Source organism: Balaenoptera musculus, chromosome 17 (assembly GCF_009873245.2).
Source record: "Balaenoptera musculus isolate JJ_BM4_2016_0621 chromosome 17, mBalMus1.pri.v3, whole genome shotgun sequence".
Taxonomy (NCBI): Eukaryota; Metazoa; Chordata; class Mammalia; order Artiodactyla; family Balaenopteridae; genus Balaenoptera; species Balaenoptera musculus.
The window spans coordinates 14,953,521-14,972,370 of NC_045801.1; the positions used below are offsets into that span (position 1 = coordinate 14,953,521).

At 41.2% G+C, this 18,850-nt stretch overlaps 1 protein-coding gene across 2 annotated transcripts in view; it reads left to right on the forward strand.

Moving 5' to 3' along the window:
- Positions 1–17,510, forward strand: part of WASHC5 (WASH complex subunit 5) — a 55,109-nt gene extending 37,599 nt beyond the window's left edge. For both annotated transcript variants that reach the window (XM_036830291.1, XM_036830293.1), the window contains 10 exons: positions 433–557; positions 3,253–3,415; positions 3,801–3,903; positions 3,993–4,072; positions 6,454–6,557; positions 7,339–7,468; positions 8,938–9,034; positions 13,052–13,205; positions 14,022–14,109; positions 17,097–17,510. In XM_036830291.1, the coding sequence (XP_036686186.1) occupies positions 433–557; positions 3,253–3,415; positions 3,801–3,903; positions 3,993–4,072; positions 6,454–6,557; positions 7,339–7,468; positions 8,938–9,034; positions 13,052–13,205; positions 14,022–14,109; positions 17,097–17,153 (1,101 nt within the window). In that variant the 3' untranslated portion in view covers positions 17,154–17,510. The remainder of the gene's footprint in view (positions 1–432; positions 558–3,252; positions 3,416–3,800; positions 3,904–3,992; positions 4,073–6,453; positions 6,558–7,338; positions 7,469–8,937; positions 9,035–13,051; positions 13,206–14,021; positions 14,110–17,096) is intronic.
- The last annotated feature ends 1,340 nt before the right edge of the window (positions 17,511–18,850 follow it).

An 18,850-nucleotide genomic window follows, 5' to 3' on the forward strand; every position in this document is an offset into this window, starting at 1 on the left:
ACTGAGAAGATTGATTTTTAGTTGGTAGTTAACAAGGAGCCACTCTGCAAGTTTTTAATTAGGTGACTGACATGATTCAGGTGACATTTTCAAAAGATTATGTATCTTCCAGCCTTATATTTTTGATTTTATTATTACATTGATACATGTTAACTTATAAGACAGAAAGCCAGAAATTCTTGTCTTTTTCCACTTCTCAATCACTTCACTTTTTCACAGATATTTCTTTTTTTTATATATATTATATGTGGCATTTCTGAGAGGCTATTAATACAATTTTTAAAATTTTTTCTTCAAAATCAAGGAACATTTATATTCACTGTTCATGCAATATTGTCTTTGTAAAACTATGTGGGAAAAGGATAAGTAGGTTACCTTATCAAAGATGTACTAAATATTTATGTTCTTGGGGTTCTTTTTTTTTTTTTCTAGATTCAAGACTGGCAAAGTATGTACCAGTCCACACATATTCCAATACCAAAGTTTACCCCTGTGGATGAGTCCGTAACATTTATTGGTAGACTCTGCAGAGAAATCTTGAGGATCACGGACCCAAAGTAGGTGTATCTGAATTCCACTGGGCTTTGAACGCCATGGACAGTGTCTCTAAACATATATCACATCTACTTAGATCACACCCTTGTTCCTGCCACAATTGGAGCCTTTCTAATGGGTTTATTAACTTCACTTTTTCTGAGACTGCATATTTTCCTCAGTGTGACTGAGGAGACCCCAGTCCAAAGACATATAGATGAAAACAATTATAAAGTCTGTTTGGCCACCTCTTATTTTAGTCTATGCTTCTCTTGCTTTCCGGCTAACATTTTACTCACCTGGGTCTGTGGACTCTCTGGTTTATTAAAACTTTTAAAATTCCAAATTGCTCCTCTGTGCCTGTGTACTTACGACACACTCCTGCATTGCAGTCACTGGCTCTTGCACTTGCCAGCTCAGACCCTGACCTTTTAAGATGACCTCCTTGTTTCTTAGCCCCACCCAGGCACTTTTGCGTAAGGACCAGAATTTTTTTTTAATATTTATTTATTTGGTTGCACCAGGTCTTAGTTGCGGCAGGCAGGTCCCTTAGTTGCAGCACGTGGGCTCCTTAGTTGTGGCATGCGGGCTCTTAGTTGTGGCTCACCAGCTCCTTAGTTTCGGCATGTGAACTCTTAGTTGCGGTGCATGTAGGATCTAGTTCCCTGACGAGGGATCGACCCTGGGCCCCCTGCATTGGGATCGCAGAGTCTTATCCACTGCGCCACCAGGGAAGTCCCAGGACCAGCATTTCTTGAGCACTCATCTTGTGCACTCTTCCTAGCCCCTGGCACACCTACCTTCACTTACTCATCACAACAGTCTTAAGGGGTAGGCATTGTTATTCATCCCATGTTAAAGACAAAGTAACTGAGGCACAGAAAAGCTCAATCAGTTGCCCAGAAGTTAATAAACAGTGGACCCAGAATACACATCAGGTGCTCTGACTCCAGAGCCCAACTGTTAAAGCATGTGTCATTCAAGGGCAGACTTGCAGCAGTGACTCCCAGTTTATATACAGTCACATGGGTGAAAATCTCATATAATCAAAACAGCCCTGAGAATATTTCAGGTGGGCACCGCAGTGGAGGCTTGGCGCTGCCTGTCTCAGAAGTCCAGCTGAGCTAGTTTTCCTCATGTTTTTTCAGTTGAGCCTCTGATGAAGCAGTTGGTACTAAGCCCAACCAAGGGGAAAGCAGGCCCCTGCCTGCTGTCTTATGTTCACCCCTGGGCCGTGCTTGCTCAGTCATTCCGCCTGGTGTGGTTACCCAGGGAAAGATGACTTCTCTTCTTTTTCAGTTCAGCTGTGCGTGCATAGTTGACTTTGTGTAAGTTAAATGCCCTTATCACATGTCTTCTTTTATACTACCTTCAAATTCAGGCTGATTTTGTCTCTCGAAACTTATGAAGCTTGACAAACCAGATGTCACCTTCAGCAGAAATGAGTTCTGTCTATGCCTCATGGGCCAGAAAGTGTAAATGATCCGAAACGCTTTGTGACTCCTCTTGGGCACCCATGGGTTGATCACCGAAGCCCTCCTAGAAACTGTCTGCCTAACTCACTTAGTGCCGTGTTAATACTGGCAGAAAGGATTAAGCATGATTGGGATTTCCATGTCATATATGATTTCATCATCAAAATTGGGAGCCTCTCAACGGACGCATTCAAAGTGCCAGCACTGAGTGGTGGAAGCAGGACACTTGGAAGCCTGAAAGAAGGCTGTGGCTCTGGAAGTCATCTTGTTCTTCCACTGACTTCCAAATTTAAAATCCCCTAGCTCCCGAGCCCCTTTTAATTCCCTCCCAAGCCTCATTTCAGTAAAGATACGTATTGGCTCTTAGGATTAGGGACATATCATTTTGTGGAGGCTGTTGAAGGTAGAGGCTGGGACTCCACCCCAGACCTACCCAATCCAACTCTCCAGAAATGGGATCTGGGCGTCTGTTTTTTAACATGCTCTACCAGTGATTTAAGGTCCCTATGCCAACATTTGAGAACCATTAAAATGGTGGTTATGGGCATGGTGTTGGAAGCCTCGGTTATTTCATCTATAAAATGAAGGTCAGACAGCTCGTACATCACAGCTATTCTGAGGATGAAGAGTGAGCGCATGGAAAGGCCTTGGCCCAGCGCCTGACACATAGGAAACGCTCGGTACATGATTTTGGTTGTTATCATTGCCATCGTCACACTCCTGGGTCTAAAAGGGGATCGCTGGTCAATGACCAGAACTGGGAGGAGAGAGGAAATGGCTTTGTCATCATAGTCTCAGATGTGAGGACACAAGGATTCAAAGTTCCTTTCTTACCAAATTGGAAATGACACAAGACTCTGTTTTGTCCCTAGTCTCTGGATATTTAAAGAAAGACCCTCCAGAGAGACAACGGGGCTCTAAAGCCTTCCAGCCTGATGGCCGAATCTAGCCTTGTCCTCAAGACATGACTCCAAACAACAGCCCAACCCAGTGGAAATGAAGCGGTCAAGCTGGTGACATAGCAAGGGCAGGAAGAGGTGATTTAACTGAATTTTGCCTTCCTGGCCCAGTGAACGTTCACCGTGAGATGTCTTGGGTGCCTAGATGCAGAGGTTATTAAAGCGCAAATCATGAAACCATTGTTCTTCCCATCCAGTGCCCCTAATCCTACTGCATCCCACATCCCTTCAGGATGAATTCTGAGCTGCTTTTGGGTTTTGAGTTTGTTTTATTTTTGTTTTAGAACGACATGTCACATTGACCAGCTGAACACTTGGTATGATATGAAAACCCATCAAGAGGTGACCAGCAGCCGCCTCTTCTCAGAAATCCAGAACACCTTGGGGACTTTCGGTCTGAACGGGTTAGACAGGCTTCTGTGCTTTATGATTGTCAAAGAGTTACAGGTGAGCCTTTTGGCATTCATGTGTGTTTTCTTCTACGCCGGCGGAGAAGAGAGTAGATGGTTTAACCTTTCTTTTGTGCTTTCCTAGACTGATATCAGGCATGTATATGTGACTCCTGTTAAATAGATAAGAACTGAGAATAAACTGGAGTTTCTTTGGCCAGCACAGTATTTTTATGGGTGGACTGTTCTTGTGAATTTCATCTTGGGAACCAGCAGCCCCTCCTAACGGGGTGTTTCTGATGGGAACCGGAAGTTGCTGCTTCCCCGTCATCCTATTTGTAGCATTGTGTGAATGAGGCTAGTTTGTGTTCTACATAGCATTTTAGTTAACTGGAGTATTTGTTCATTATGTTTTGCTCTTCGATCATGCCTTCTTGTTTTAGAATTTCCTCAGCATGTTTCAGAAAATTATCTTGCGAGACAGAACTGTGCAGGATACTTTAAAAACCCTCATGAATGCCCTCAGCCCCCTAAAAAGCATTGTAGGTAAGTGTTCTAAAACGAGGCTGAGGTAGAGAGAACTCTGTAGCCTTTCCAAAGTTACTAAATAGAAAAATCATATTTTAACCTTTCAGCAAATTCGAATAAAATTTATTTTTCCGCCATTGCCAAAACACAGAAGATATGGACCGCTTATCTGGAAGCTATCATGAAGGTATGTCGTGGGAGAGAGGGGAGAAGCAAGGCTATGGTTTTTTAATTATTATTTTCTTGTAACTTGGTTGCCCAAAGAAAGCCACTCTTCTTTCTTTGGCCATCAAAACAAAAACACAACACTTCAGTTTGTCATTATTTCTAAGTTCTTTTGATCTTTGGCTGTTCTTGACTGTGCTTTTCATTGGCCTATTTATTGTTTTTCTTTCACTGAAGAAAACTTTCATTTTGAAGTGACTTTTGGCAAGAGGTGCTTTCACAGAAGGAAATAGAAGTTTTCCTCCCTCAGCTATACTCCATCCTTATGTAACAAGTTCATTAATGAGCTGCTGTCAGTTTGCCACCCTAGTCTGGACTGGCCTGAGTCTCACCTCTGTAGGAAGCCAAGAGAGATTACAGAGATGCTTAGAAGAGGCTTCGGAGGTTTCCCAGTGGCTATTATGGACCACTGTTAGTTGTATCAATAATTGCTGGTAATTCAGTAGTAGCCAAGTCTTGTGTCTAAATCACTGATCTTTACATAAAACCCCCAAGGACCAATTTGTCTTTTTGTCTTGAATTAGAGAACCTGCAGTCACTAAATGGGCATAATAATCTGGAACAGCATGGAAATACTTGTGCTGTTCAACAGTGACAGCAGCCACTATCCGCATGGAGCTGTTGGGCGCTTAGAACGTGGCTTGTGGGGAGTGAGGGCCTGAATTTCAAATTTTATTTCATTTTAATCGTTTAAATTTAAACAACCACAGGCAGCCAGTGGCTGCTGTCTTGGTCAGTGCAGCTCTAGAGAAATCACAGAGAAAGAGTGACAGTCCAAAGCTCTCTAATAGGCGAACAAATAGGTAGAATGAGCTTATCACCTCCTAGGCTCCTTAACCTCTCCAGGATCTTATTTAAATAAGAACAACTTACATAAAACTGCCTTTATTTCTGTTTCCATTTCCAGATTGGTATTTTCTAGGGAATCCTTGACATAGAGTATCTAGAATTAAGCAAGGAATTATATGGGCAGATACAAGGTTGGAGGGACATTTTTGAGTGGCCTGGAAGAACCCACTGTTTTCGTGGCCTTGCCCTATTCCAATTTTTAAATAATAATAGTTTTCTATTAATAAAAGGTTTCTTACTTACAAATAACATTTTTTTGGATTGACTTTTATTTTCTTGACATAAGTAGAATAGCCTCGTAAGAACAGTGGTCGAAGGTAGTACATTCGAGGTCGTTTGACACTTTTAACTGTTATAAGCTCCATTTATCTAAATGATACCTTTTCTTCGCTCTTAGAGAAGACCATTTTTTTTTTTCCTTTCTCTGCTCCCAACAACTCAGAGGAAATGTGTTCGTATCTTCTTTATTGTTGCCGTCATTACTAAACAACTTCCCTTCCTATTCCTCCTCTCCCCTTTGCTAATCTTTTAGGGATAGCTTTTCTAGAAAAGAAAAGGAATTTACTGCATGAAAAGTTAGGGCATACTGTTGACTTTATGATACCAACAAATTGAACTTGTCAGAGCCAGCTGAACTCTTACCTCAAACTGACCCAAAGATAGTTCCCTAACACCTGACAGTCGCCATGGATACCTCCAAATATCCTTTATGCTCATCACTACTTGGAAATTACAATGGTTGATCCACCATGTTAGCATAACTCCAGGTCACAAATCCATTCTTTTAATAGCTTGCGAATTACATTTTGTTACACTTGGCTTCCATTGTTATCCTGTATGTTTTATTTCGTACATTCAAAAGAATTATTCTGAGACAATGTCCATAGTCTTCACTAGATTCCTTAAGAGGTCCAAGGTGCCAACAAAAGGTTAAGAACCTCTGGATTCGGGGTTATCATTGTTAGAAGGGCCTTCTTGGAAGATTGTATGTAGATTATTTTATTACCTAGACTATTTCTTGATCTGTAATCCTGAGTGATGTAAACAGGCTTACATTGACCGAATATTAGAGTGAAAGGACATCCTTAGGACTTGAGAAATTTCAGTTTAGGACAAATAAAGGAAGTAGGGCTTCTCATTAGTGGCTACTGAACATGGAGAATTTATTCCAAAAGATCAAAAATAGAGCTTCAAAACACACACCTTTAATCCATGGACAACTGAGCATTAATGGATCACTTTGTAAACTGTTAGATGTCAGGGCTATTTTGAAGTTGGTGTACAGGAATCTCTCCAGACATTTCTTGAAGGGTCCTCTGCTCCATTAGGGATGATGCTGGCCTTAGCCATAAAGCCAGTCCAGGAAATCCTTGAATTTTTCTTGAGAATGTTGTGATCCTTCCAATAAAAAATTGTCATCTTTCTGTTTGTCTCCTCACTATCACTTTGAAATGCTTATGTATTTTACCTGTTCTTTCTCTTGCTTGTTCACAGGTTGGGCAGATGCAGATTCTGAGACAGCAGATTGCCAATGAATTAAATTATTCGTGTCGGTTTGACTCCAAACATCTGGCAGCTGCTTTGGAGAATCTCAATAAGTAAGTGCCGGCATTTGAAACAGCCAGCTGTGGGCCTGGATTGTTCATCATCAATTAGCATTCCAGTTTCTTGTTCAATACCTACTCTTTTAAGTTCTTCTTGAGTGAGAATGCTCTCTGAATTTATAGGCTTTCTTCCCATAGGTAATCAAATCTGTCTTGGTCTGTCTCTCACTTTTTTTTTTTTTTTTTGATAGATTCGTTTATTCAGCCAACGTATATTGATCACTTAATACACACCAGACACCATGCTAGGTACTTGCACAGATTGAGAAGGCAGTTATTACCAAAATCCACACCTGGCTTTCCACAGGTCTGAGTCACTAATTCTCCTGAGGGCGGGTGGAAGCGCACTGATGCCCAGGTGTGGCTGTGAGAACGCGTCCTGGTGCACAGCCGCACCCTTTGCCTCTGCAGCAGCTTGCTCTCATTTTGAGCCTCCTGCTTAAAGATAAATAATCTGTGCTTCTTGGTCACAAAGTCAGTGCTTCTGACAAAGTAGGTAGTGAAAATAGTTCAGTCAATTCATGACACTTGGAATGGTGAAAGCATTTGATTTGGGTGAACTCCAAAAGCTAATGTAATTCTAGGTCAAATTTTCCATTTATAACCAATCACAGGTATGGAAATTGAGAATTAGAAGGATCAAGCCCTTGTTTTACAGATGAGGACACTGAATCCCTGGAAGATCATAGCTTGTATTAACTGTTGTCTAGATTCATTTTATCTCTAATGTTTATCACTGTTGTTTTGGTTTTTGGTTTTTTTTCCCTTCATCTAGGGCTCTCCTAGCAGATATTGAAGCCCACTATCAGGACCCTTCACTTCCTTACCCCAAAGAAGATAACACACTCTTATATGAAATCACAGCCTACCTGGAGGCAGCTGGCATCCACAACCCGCTGAACAAGGTTAGCGATTAAAATGTATGATGGTGCGTTGGGGGACAGGGTGTACCTAAGGCGATCTGGCCCAGATCACTGTGCTCAGGTACTGGGAGGACCTGGTTCCCATCCTGGAGCCTCCCTTCTCTTGTGTTCCCACCCTTTCTGGGTTCCCGTTTCCCACGTGTAACACGAGGATGATCACACCTTCCCTGCCTGACTCGGGACTGTGGGAATCAAGTGATACAGTGTTTGTCAGAACTCGTTGAAAAGTGAAAAGTGCTATATCTATAGGAGATTCGTTTTAGGTTTCTCTGCGGTTTGGTATTTGAATTGCCACTAAATGGTGCCATTGATCCTTCTTGCCCAAAGATACTTCCCTCTGTGGCTGACAGTAATCACAATCACGGTCTGGGGCCACAAGTTCTTTTCTGCAATTCTGATCTCCATAAACCTCTGAGAACTGAAAGTTTTTTCCACAAGTTGGTGCCAGATCTCACTTGGTGCCAAAACCTGTCCCAAACTGACTTGAGGCTGTTTATACTCCTGTGAATTTTCATGTTTTGATGCCGAAATACTGATAACTTTCATTACAGGTTGTTACCCTAGACTCTATATTACCTTTCTAAAACCTTTATTGTAATATGAAATTGTGAAATCTATACAGTCCCCTGGGTTTGGGGTAAAAAATTATGAACCTAAATAGCAGCTAACGTTTTGTAATTATGTGCCAAGCACTGTGTTAACCCCACCGTGGGCGCTGTCACTTGATCTCAAAGCGGTCCCATTAAATGTGCCCTTGTTGGGGGAGGGTCCTGAGGCTCAGAGGTTGATAGGTTCCCAGGGCTCCACACTAGCTAGCGACGGAGCCTGGCAGTCTGACCAGAGCTGGCGCTCCTGGCCAGGATGCCACCCCACCTCCCAGGGAACCAGTCCGACTGGGAGGAGGGAGGCGGCTGGGAGTGTTCTGACTGTGCTCCCTGCCCCGTGAACGGGGATGATGCTGCGTCCAGTCCAGACACTGCCGTGCGGCCTTGCCTGGGGGAGAGCCGCCGGCCAGAGAGACACCTGCGTGCTCTCTGCTTACGCGCTGCCACGCGCTGCTATGTGGCTCTTTCCTTCCTTCTTTCTCCCGCTTTCTCTTCCCCTCCCTCTGCCCTCCTTCCAGCTTTGCCTTGACTTTCTTGCTCGTCGCCTTTTTTTCCCCTCCTTTTGTTGCTGACATGAACAGGATTCAGGGGGGAGGTAACTGCTACAATCTCTAAGCAAAATTGTTCCCATCCCAAAAGGGCTAATTGTCAAGTGGGTGTCTGTGTTTGGTGAGGGAACGGTCAGTGGTGTTAAATAAAACTCTGAAGGCAGCAAGTTAATGGAACCATCCTAGTTTTCAGTAGTCAGAAGAGCAAACTGAAATAAAATGGCAGCTTTCCATTTGAAAATGTGTTCTGTGGTATTGTGTGATGTGAAGAAACCATCTCTTCCCTTTCTCTTTCCAGATATACATAACAACAAAGCGCTTACCCTACTTCCCGGTTGTCAACTTTCTATTTTTGATCGCCCAGTTGCCAAAACTTCAGTACAACAAAAACCTAGGTACTGTATGACATTTATTCTGTGCAATAAGGAACAATAACGGTAGATTAACATCTAACCAAACAGCTCTTGGTGTAGAATGCTATGTCACACATGAGGTCTTTCATAGTTAATTGCGTGTTTATAAAATCCATGTCTTTGGGCCTCTGAAATATGATGCAGACGTTGGATTTAATATCAACCAAGTATAATCCACCTTTAATTTACAGTGGCTGATTATCCAACTTGTAAAATGTGTGGGACCTTTGCTTCTCTCTTTTCTTTAAGGAGCTGATTATGGTGGGAAAGAAACTTCTTTTTGGTTAATGTCCTATTCTTTCAACAAGTGTCATGTGCCTACTGTGTATCTGGAACTTTGGTATGAAGAGTAAAAATATAGTTACATACAGGAGACTAATCCAGGGATATCTAGTACTTTATTTTTGAAAATACTTGATACAAACAATAGATACCAAAGGCTATCAGTATATTCGTCCTGTCCAAGAATATAACCCAATGTTTTTTTGTCATTGACTTTATCTTGAACATTTTTATAAGATTCCTGGGTATTTCCTCTGTCTCCAAACTTATATCTAAGTAGAATTTTTTAGAGTCAGCTGTAGAGTTTAATTTACTTTAAAAGTATTGTAAGAGCTTTTCCATGAATGTAACCATATACTTTTTTAAACCAGCAATTCCAAAATATATTTCTTCCTTCAAGTATTTCCCTTCCTATTCCAAAAGGTTTTTTTTAGGATAAAGATGTGGATTCTCTATAAGGTTTTTATTCCCTCATTCAAAAAGATTCCTTGATTCCAGACACAGCCCCAATAACAATACCTGTTACAGCCACAGAATGCAGGGCATGGTGGCGCCCATAAGTCCTTGCCATAAGAGGGAGGGGACACATGTGTGTTTGGATTCTGGCTTCATGACTTATCACCTGTGTGACTTTGGCCAAGTTACTTAACCTCTCAGGCCAATCAGATTTCAAAAATACCTATGACAGTACCTCTCACAGAGCAGGTGCTTATCTGATGCTGGATCCTTTTCTGTATGTTGGTCAAAATCAATGTAAAGAACCATCCCAAGATGGACTTAAAAGTTCATCTCAAGATTCAGAGATTCATGACCTCCCTCTCTTGTCCCTGTGTTATTACAAGATAAGAATATATGCTTCTTTATAATGGTGAATTGTCAGTGCGTGAAGATACCTTGTTTTCATTAAGACGGTTTGTTCAGTGGTCTCGTTCTTAGGTAATATTTCTTTCATTGCATGTATGGTTAAGGTCAGGCTCCTTGATTATACAACTGCTTATGGGAAGGAAACATGTCACTATTCCAATGGGATAGTGATAGTGGAAGATCAGAATTCCCAGATCTTTAAACAAAACAAAACAAAACTGTTAAGTGTCTTAGAAATGTATCTATATCTGACTACAGTTCTTTTTTTTTTTTTTTAAATATTTATTTATTTATTTTATTTATTTTGGCCGTTCTGGGTCTTAGTTGCAGCACGTGGGATCTTCATTGTGGCATGTGGGAACTTTTTAGTTGTGGCATGCAGACTCTAGTTGTGGCATGCTGACTTCTTAGTTGCGGCATGCTGACTTCTTAGTTGCGGCATGCGTGCGGGATCTAGTTCCCTGACCAGGGATCAAACCTGGGCCCCCTGCATTGGGAGCGTGGAGTCTTACCCACTCTACCACCAGGGAAGTCCCCTGGCTACAGTTCTTTTCATGAATTAGGCTGATGTGTTAAGTCGGGGATCAAATTAAAGAAAAGGACTGAGGAAGGAAGATCAGCATGTTTGTGGACCCTAAAAACATTTATTTAACCTTGTAAGCATTGTTCTCAAGACTGATCTAAGAAACGCACGCCTGCCTTGGTCTGTCTTTTAAGGAAGAATCTCTGTGGTGCTCATTCAGAGGAAGTTTTTGTTGTAAACATCACTTTTGTTCTCCACCTGCAAAGGACTATTTCTCCATGTTCTGAGTATGGCTAGAGTCTTTTACAGTGGGCACTGAGTAATTTGGAATTGCCAAGGCCTGGGTTAGGTAAATCAAGATAACTTGTTTTGGCATCTTAAGTAAGTTTTTCCAGTCTTCACAAAAACCCAAATATGGGATCTGTGGGTCTGTCTGACCAGTTTAACTTTCTAATCAACTGCCAATCCTTTTCGCAAAGTGGTTGTACCATTTTACAACCCATCACCATTTGGCCATCTCAGTCTTTTTAATTTTAACCATTCTAATGGGTGTGTATGATTATCTCATTATAGTTTTAACTTGCCTTTCCCTGATGATTAATGATGTTGAGCACTTTTTCAAGTGCTTTTTGGCTGTTCTTTATATCTTTTTTGTTTGTTTGTTTCTTTATATTTTTCTTTGTTAAGTGTCTGTTCAAGTCTTTTGCCTATTTTTAAATTGGGTTGATTGCTTTTTTAAAAAATTAATTAATTAATTAATTTTTATTTTTGGCTGTGTTGGGTCTTTGTTGCTGCTCACGGGCTTTCTCTAGTTGTGGCGAGCAGGGGCTACACTTGGTTGTGGTGCACGGGCTTCTCACTGCGGTGGCTTCTATTGTTGCAGAGCACGGGCTCTAGGCACGCAGACTTCAGTAGTTGTGGCATGCGGGCTCACTAGTTGTGGCTCGCGGGCGCTAGAGCACAGGCTCAGTAGTTGTAGTGCATGAGCTTCGCTGCTCCGCAGCATGTGGGATCTTCCAGGACCAGGGCTCGAACCCACATCCCCTGCATTGGCAGGCAGATTTTTGACCACTGTGCCACTAGGGAAGTCCCTGATTGCTTTTTTATCGCTGAGTTGTAGGAGTTATTTATATATTATGGATACAAGTCCTTTTTTGATATACATGTTGTGAATTTTTTTCTCACAAAATGACTTACCTATTCATTTTCTTACTGGTGACCTTAATGAGCAGAAATTTTTAATGCTGATTATGTCCAATTTATCCGTTTTTTTCTTTATGATTAGTCCTTTCTTTATTCTAAGAAATCTTTGCCTACCCCAAAGGCACAGAGATATTGTCCTATGTTTTTTTCTAGAAACTTTGTACTTGTAGCTTTTACAGTTGAGGTCTGTGGTCTGTTTCAAATTACTTTTTATGTATAGTGTGAAGTAGGGGTCAAGGTTCATTTTTTTCCCCCATAAGGATATCCATTTTTAGCATCATTTCTTGAAAAGATTTCTCCTTCTCCATTAAATTGTTTGGATATTCATGGAAATTCAATTGATCCTTTAAGGGTGCGACTATTTCTGGATTTTCTAGTCTGTTCCATTGATCTATTTATCTATCCTTATGCCAATACTGTCTTGATTACTGTAACTTTATAATAAGTCTTGAAATCTAGCAATGTAAGTCTTCCAACTTTTTTTTTTTTTTTTTTTTTTTTTTAACATTGTGGTCTGTCTCCTGTTCCCCATACAACCATTCAGGCAGAAGGTCAAGGTCTCCAGATTTGGGCAGAAATCCTTAGTGAAAAGGCCAGCTTTGGCACTCACTCACTCACTTGACATATTTCCTTCTTCGACTGTCCTGATTTCTGCACATTCTTTTCTTGTGTAACATTTAACCTTGTATTTAAAGATACTTTTAAAATTTTATCCAGCATTTTGAATGTTTTCATTTAAGAGAGTAGTTCAAGGTATTTAGTATGCCCTGCTGCCATTAACAGAAGCCGATTCTAGGTAATTTTTATTTCCTCATTTACATTTACCTATATCTTTAAATTTTTCTACAGTTGCATCCATTAATTATATAATCCAAAAGAAACAGTGATGGTGATTATAAAAATTAGTACCCATTTTAGGGTGTTGAATCCTTCAGACCACTAGAAACCTCCACCAAATCCTGGGCCTAATTCAAAATGTGATCCTGGATTATCATTCCCTCACATAATCATCTGCCAGTGATGACGTGGGCCCTAGACATTCTGACATTCACGAACATTCAAACTAAATGAATGTTGCCAAAGGCAAGCAGTTCACTTGGTAATTTGTAATTTGTTGGTCCTTGCAGGCATGGTCTGCCGAAAACCTGCCGACCCCGTGGATTGGCCTCCACTCGTGCTGGGACTGCTCACCCTGCTGAAGCAGTTTCATTCCCGGTACACAGAACAGTTCCTGGCGTTGATCGGCCAGTTTATCCGCTCCACAGTGGAGCAGTGTACAAGGTACAGAAGGCCAACCAGGAACAAATGGAATTGATGTTACAGAGTGGGCTGGGAACCTCGCATGGCAAATTCCTCTTATTATCCCCCTAGTAGAGACAGGAACTGACTGCTCACCTTGCTCTGTAAAGCAGGTCCGGGCACATCTCCTTGTTTGGGGCAATTAAAGGTGTGCCCATCCTTAGTCACTCTGCCGAGGAGCCCCGGGAGCACGCGCTGTGAATGAGTCATAACCACCGTCAGCAAGCTCCGTGGGGAAGGAAGTACAGGCCTGCCCCTCTGCCGTCCTGGGCGCTGTGCTCAGACCTCAGTGAGCCCGTGTCCTGCCGCTGGGCCGCTGCCCAGGGACGGCTCCACCCTTCAGTGGAGTGTCAGGGGGCACCTCGTGGGCAACATAGCCTGAGTTCCTGGTGTATGATGGAACAAATTGCACAGAAGTTCCTACGTGATATAAAGCTTGTAAACCTTTAGTTCTCCCCTCCCCCACCCCAAAGGTGGCTTTTCTGGGATAGAAACAAGTTATTTGCATGAGGTGCTGGGCCCTGAGTCTCCTTCTCTGCTACCCTAAAGGGTCAGCAGGCACCATGTGGTGAAGGCCCGTGTAGGCCATTCAGAGAAGTTTAGATTCCATCCTCCGGGCTGTGTTCTGAAGATAGGCCAGCAATATCTGGCTTGCTGTGACTCAGGAGGAGGTGCTGTAGATTTGTCTCTTCTTTGGCTTCATTTAGTCATCTGTCGTTTTTTTAGTCTTTCAGTATTTTGACTGAGGGTCCACTGTGTACAAAGCAGTTAATCGATCCAGACTGTTCTCTGTTGCAGCCAGAAGATACCAGAAATGCCCGCAGACGTTGTGGGTGCCCTTCTGTTTCTGGAGGATTATGTTCGGTACACAAAGCTACCCAGGAGGGTAAGCAGTAGATAAAGAACAATATTAATGCCCTTTTTGTAGAAAGATGGTATGAAGCATGGCCCTGGGCCCATGAGGAGTGAAGTCCAGGGGCTCATTCCCAGTGGACACCTCTGAGCCCCTCGCCCTGCTCTACCCCCGGCTCAGCTCTAAGATGTTGCCCCCGCTCCACGTGTTCAGTGCTCTGCGAGAAGACAGGGTTGAACACAGCTTCCTTCCTCTTCTCACCTGCTACCACACCCTCCTCCGGTCTGCAACTCATCCTGTTCAGGAGGAGCTAAGATGGGCTCTCCAGGGGAGAATTCCTTAAGGGGTCAGGGTAGAGAATGATTGTGTGGTTTGTTTTTTCATCTCCACAATAACCTGGTTCCCACAGCAGGTTTGGCTAAGTTCACACCATGGTTGAAGTGCTATACAACCACCGTTTCCAAAAATGACAGATTACTTTCTACCTCCTAAGATACTCTTTTCTTTTCTCAGTAGTAATTCCACTTTGGTAAGCTTTAGCTGAGAGTGGAGAGCTTGACCCTGAAATATAAAAAAACCTTCAATAGATGCTGAAAAGCCATTCTGATTCTGAAAAATTAGTAGGTTAGGAATCAAAGTTACTTTTTTATAACAAAAACCAAAGATGATGCTTTTAAAATTAACTAGCAAGGTCAGACTTAATTCTAAATGCTACTGGCATTCTCATCAAGGTCAGGACTATAGTAGTTACGTGGTGATGCTGACTCTCACTGCTGCTTTTGTTGTACAGGTTCCAGACAACAGAATAGGAAATGCAAGATTTAAAACGCACAATGAAGAGAAGACAGATTTGTTTTATTGAGAATGAATTTGTCTTCCTTGAATACCCGATAGAAACTTGTGGAAAACTATTAAAACAATAAGAATTCAGAAAGTAAGCTGATTACATAATATACTAAGTAAATACACTAATCACCAATTCAAAAGTATAATGTGAAAAAGATCCTATTGACAGAATTAGCAAGGAAATAACATAGCCAGGAATAATAAACTCTGTAAGAAATATGAAAGAATATTTAGGAAAAAACTGTAAAATTTTGAAGTCCATGTTTCTGAATGAGGAAACTCAAGTATTAGTTCTTTCTAGTTTATAATCTTACTGCAGTTATAATCAAAGTCCCAGATAATGTTTATAACTTGGGGGGGGTGGTGAGAATTTTTTAAAATTTCATAGAACTTAGGCTAAAGTGGAATTTTTTTTAAAGATGATACTAAAACATATTATACTGTATATTAAAATACTTTTCTCAAACTACAAAAATCAAAATAGTGTGGTCCTGGTATGAAACTCAGTAGATCTTCTGTTGACTAGAATGTGTAGCCTAGAAACAAACCCTAACACATACAACAGTGTATAAGGAAAAGTGGCATCTCAAATTAGGGGAGACAGGAAATATTAGTCAGTGGTGCTGGGACAGTTAGTTCATTATGTTGTTAAAAAATAGCAAATTAGTCTCTTCACATCTTCCTTGTATCAAAATTGATTACAAATAGTTACCATGAAAAATGAAACCAATAAATCAGCAGAAGTTTTAGACAAATATGTATCACCTCTTAGAACATCCTATATGTAACACCAAAGGAGGAAGCCACAAAGGATTTAGAGATTTCATCTCTTATAAGTGCTGAATGTAATGAAACAATTCTCTGTCAGATGTCTCAAAAAAATTTTTTTTTAATTGGGAAAACTATTAACAAAAGAACTTTTTTTTTTCTAACTTATAGTGTGCTCTTCTAGATCAATAAGAAAAAGATAACCAATCCAACAGAAAAAAAAAAAATGGGAGTTTTCGGGAAACAGGCAGTTTTCAGGAAAAAGGAATACAAGTGGCCGGTAAACATTTGTGAAGATGTTCAACCTTACGTTAAAGGGACATGAATCAAAATAACAGTAAAATTACTGTTTCCACCCATCATATGGGTAAAAAGTAAAATGTTGGGCCCCCAGTGCTTGGGAAAGTTTCAAAGAAATGGGACTTCTCAGTACTGTCAATGGGAATGTAAATTGCTTATCTCTGGAGAGGGCAATTTGACTTTATCTATTTAAAAAAGCTTTTGTAATATCTTACTGATCCCAGCAATTCCACTGCTAGAAATTTACCTGCTGGGTATATATGCAAAAGTTCACCAAGATGTACATGTAAAGATGTTCAGAACATAAAATTTAGCAGAGGTAAAGGACACAAGATTATGTGATTCTAGTTTTGAGTGTGTGTGTGTGAGTGTGTGTGTGTGTGTGTAAACTGGAAGAATTTGATACAAAATAATTAGCAGTTTTAGTTTTCTCTTAAGGAATTGAGATTAGAGATTATTCCTTTTTTATACTTCTCTACATTTGCTAAATTTCCTCTAATTAGCAGGTGATAACTTTATAGTCAGAAAAAAATTAAACACTGCTCTTAAAGACTACCAATTTCCAGCACTTGGAGATCACCTAGTTCTACATTCCACCCCATTTACCCAGTCCCACCCCTCTGAGGGCTTCCCCAGCACAGTTAAGGAATGCTTGCCTTTGAGGGTCTTCCTCCTCTTCCTCCTCTGGCCTCAGTCACTTGCCAGATGTCCCGTTCTGGCAAGTGACTGAGGTTGGCCATCAGTTAATTATGAGGTGACCTGAGACTACTTCTTAGTACTTCCCAGAGGCATGTGCATCCTTGCAGATCCAAGTGCTTTTAAGAGCCAAGGAGCTCACGTCTGGGGCGGGGTTGGGGGGACAGGGAGCTGTATAGCATCCCTTCAGATGTCAGCAGTGCCAAGAAATTAGACGTCAGCAGTGCCAAGAAATTAGACACCAGCAGTAGGACACCAGAAGCAGAAGATGGCGGTTTCAATTAGTGGTCCAGTATTTCCCTGTGATTCACCTTGCTCCAAAGGATGTCTTCATGTCTTTAATTTTCATATGGAAAAATCTGAATTGCTTCTTATAACACTATGAAACAGTTAACTCTTATTTTTTTTAGGTTGCTGAAGCACACGTGCCTAATTTCATTTTTGATGAGTTCAGAACAGTCCTGTGACTTTTTTTGACTTCTGCATCTTCAGTGAAAGGATTATCCTTAAATCTTCCCACCGTCACTAAAATGAACTTGGAAATGAAAAGAAACCCAACTGCTCCAAGAACTGCATTTTTTCCCTTTATTGTGGGAAACATCAGACGTTCTGAGTAAGATGTATTTCACGGAACTAATTAATTAATATTGTTTAAATCATGGTATTATATGCAACTTATATCATGTAGAAGCAGAACACATTTTGTACTGCCTCTTATAAATGCTGAGTGTAATTGTTGTGTATAAACCCATTTAGTTTTATGTTCTAAAGAACTATTTGTGCAACTCCAGATTTTCAGTAAAATAGTACTGCCAGTACCCAAAGTCATCCTTCGGCCTATGATTCAAACACCACATATTCACCCTGCAAAAACCTTGTCTGGAAGGTAAGAGAGGAGCCCGGTAGGTCCAGTGTTGTGTCCATGGTGACGTCCACGACAGGCTGGCAGGCACATGGTGACAGACACACTAGTAGCAGATGCAGAGACCATGCAATCCGTGGACCACGTACCATGGAAGTTTGTTAATAATGTCTGAGGCTCAATGTCCTCTTCCAATCCAGATACCTTGGGGGTTCCCTGCAGCCCTTCTGTAGGACTCCCCAACTTCAGCTGCTCCTTCCTCAGCAAGCCCTGAGCCCCACCCCAAGTCCCCACCCCCTATTTTTTTTAGTAACAGCTTAGCCATTAGCTTTTAACTCCTCCAAAATCCTAAATCACTTCTGAATGAAAATTACCCTGAAAGAGGGGCTGTCATCCTCTTGTGGCAATTTGGATAAGAGTAAGAAAGGTGTTTTAACTCTGACCGTATAGCTGTGTCCTCTGGAGAGGAGAGGAACAAGCGAAACAAACAAAAAACACGCAGTATCTGAAATGTGCTTGACAGTCAGTTAGCAAGTAGTAAGAAAAGCAGCATTAATTTGTAGTCAGGAGGCAAAGCTTGAGTCCTGATTCTGCCACTAGTTAAACTTTGTCCCAAGGCAGCCTATTGGCATCATCTATAAAATCAGGGCTAATGATTTCTCTGGTTCCCTTCAGTTTTCTGATTTTATGATAAGTTATTTCTTTTGTCAGAAGGTCTCAAATCCTAAGATATTGGAGGAGAAAAAAAATGACTTTATATGCTTCATTTCACCATCATTGTAGAAAGGATTTTAAAAAGCATCTAGTCAGCAGAGGGGGAAGCAGAAGGCTTATCAGCCCAGCTTGGTGGAAACCCAGGGAGGAATTTTAAAAGTGAACTGAAAGTTGCCTGGCATGTAAGGAGTTTGGGAGTCTCACCCACCGAAGCTGACACATGAACTCAGCCGGTAAGTCTGTGGCCATCGTACGTCCACTTCGCAAAACTATCTTGCTGTTTCTCATTTGTAATCAGATGCACTGCAGTAACTGCATCAAGTGAGAGCTTTAGTTCTCTGTGAAAATGTCCCCCGCAAAGAAAGCCAGCTGCTAATAAAAAGGCCAGATCTAAGAAAGTGTCTTTTTAACCAGACAATTGAAGTGTACCATTTATCAGAGGGGAATTTCACAAAACCAAGCAAGTGAGTCCACATACACTGTGCTAAAACAAGGCAAAGTGATCTGGCTAGTGAAAAATTTCCTCAACTGAAAAAATTTCAACTTAAAAGTTGAGCAAGAGAAATGTTAATTATAAAAGCTTTATTT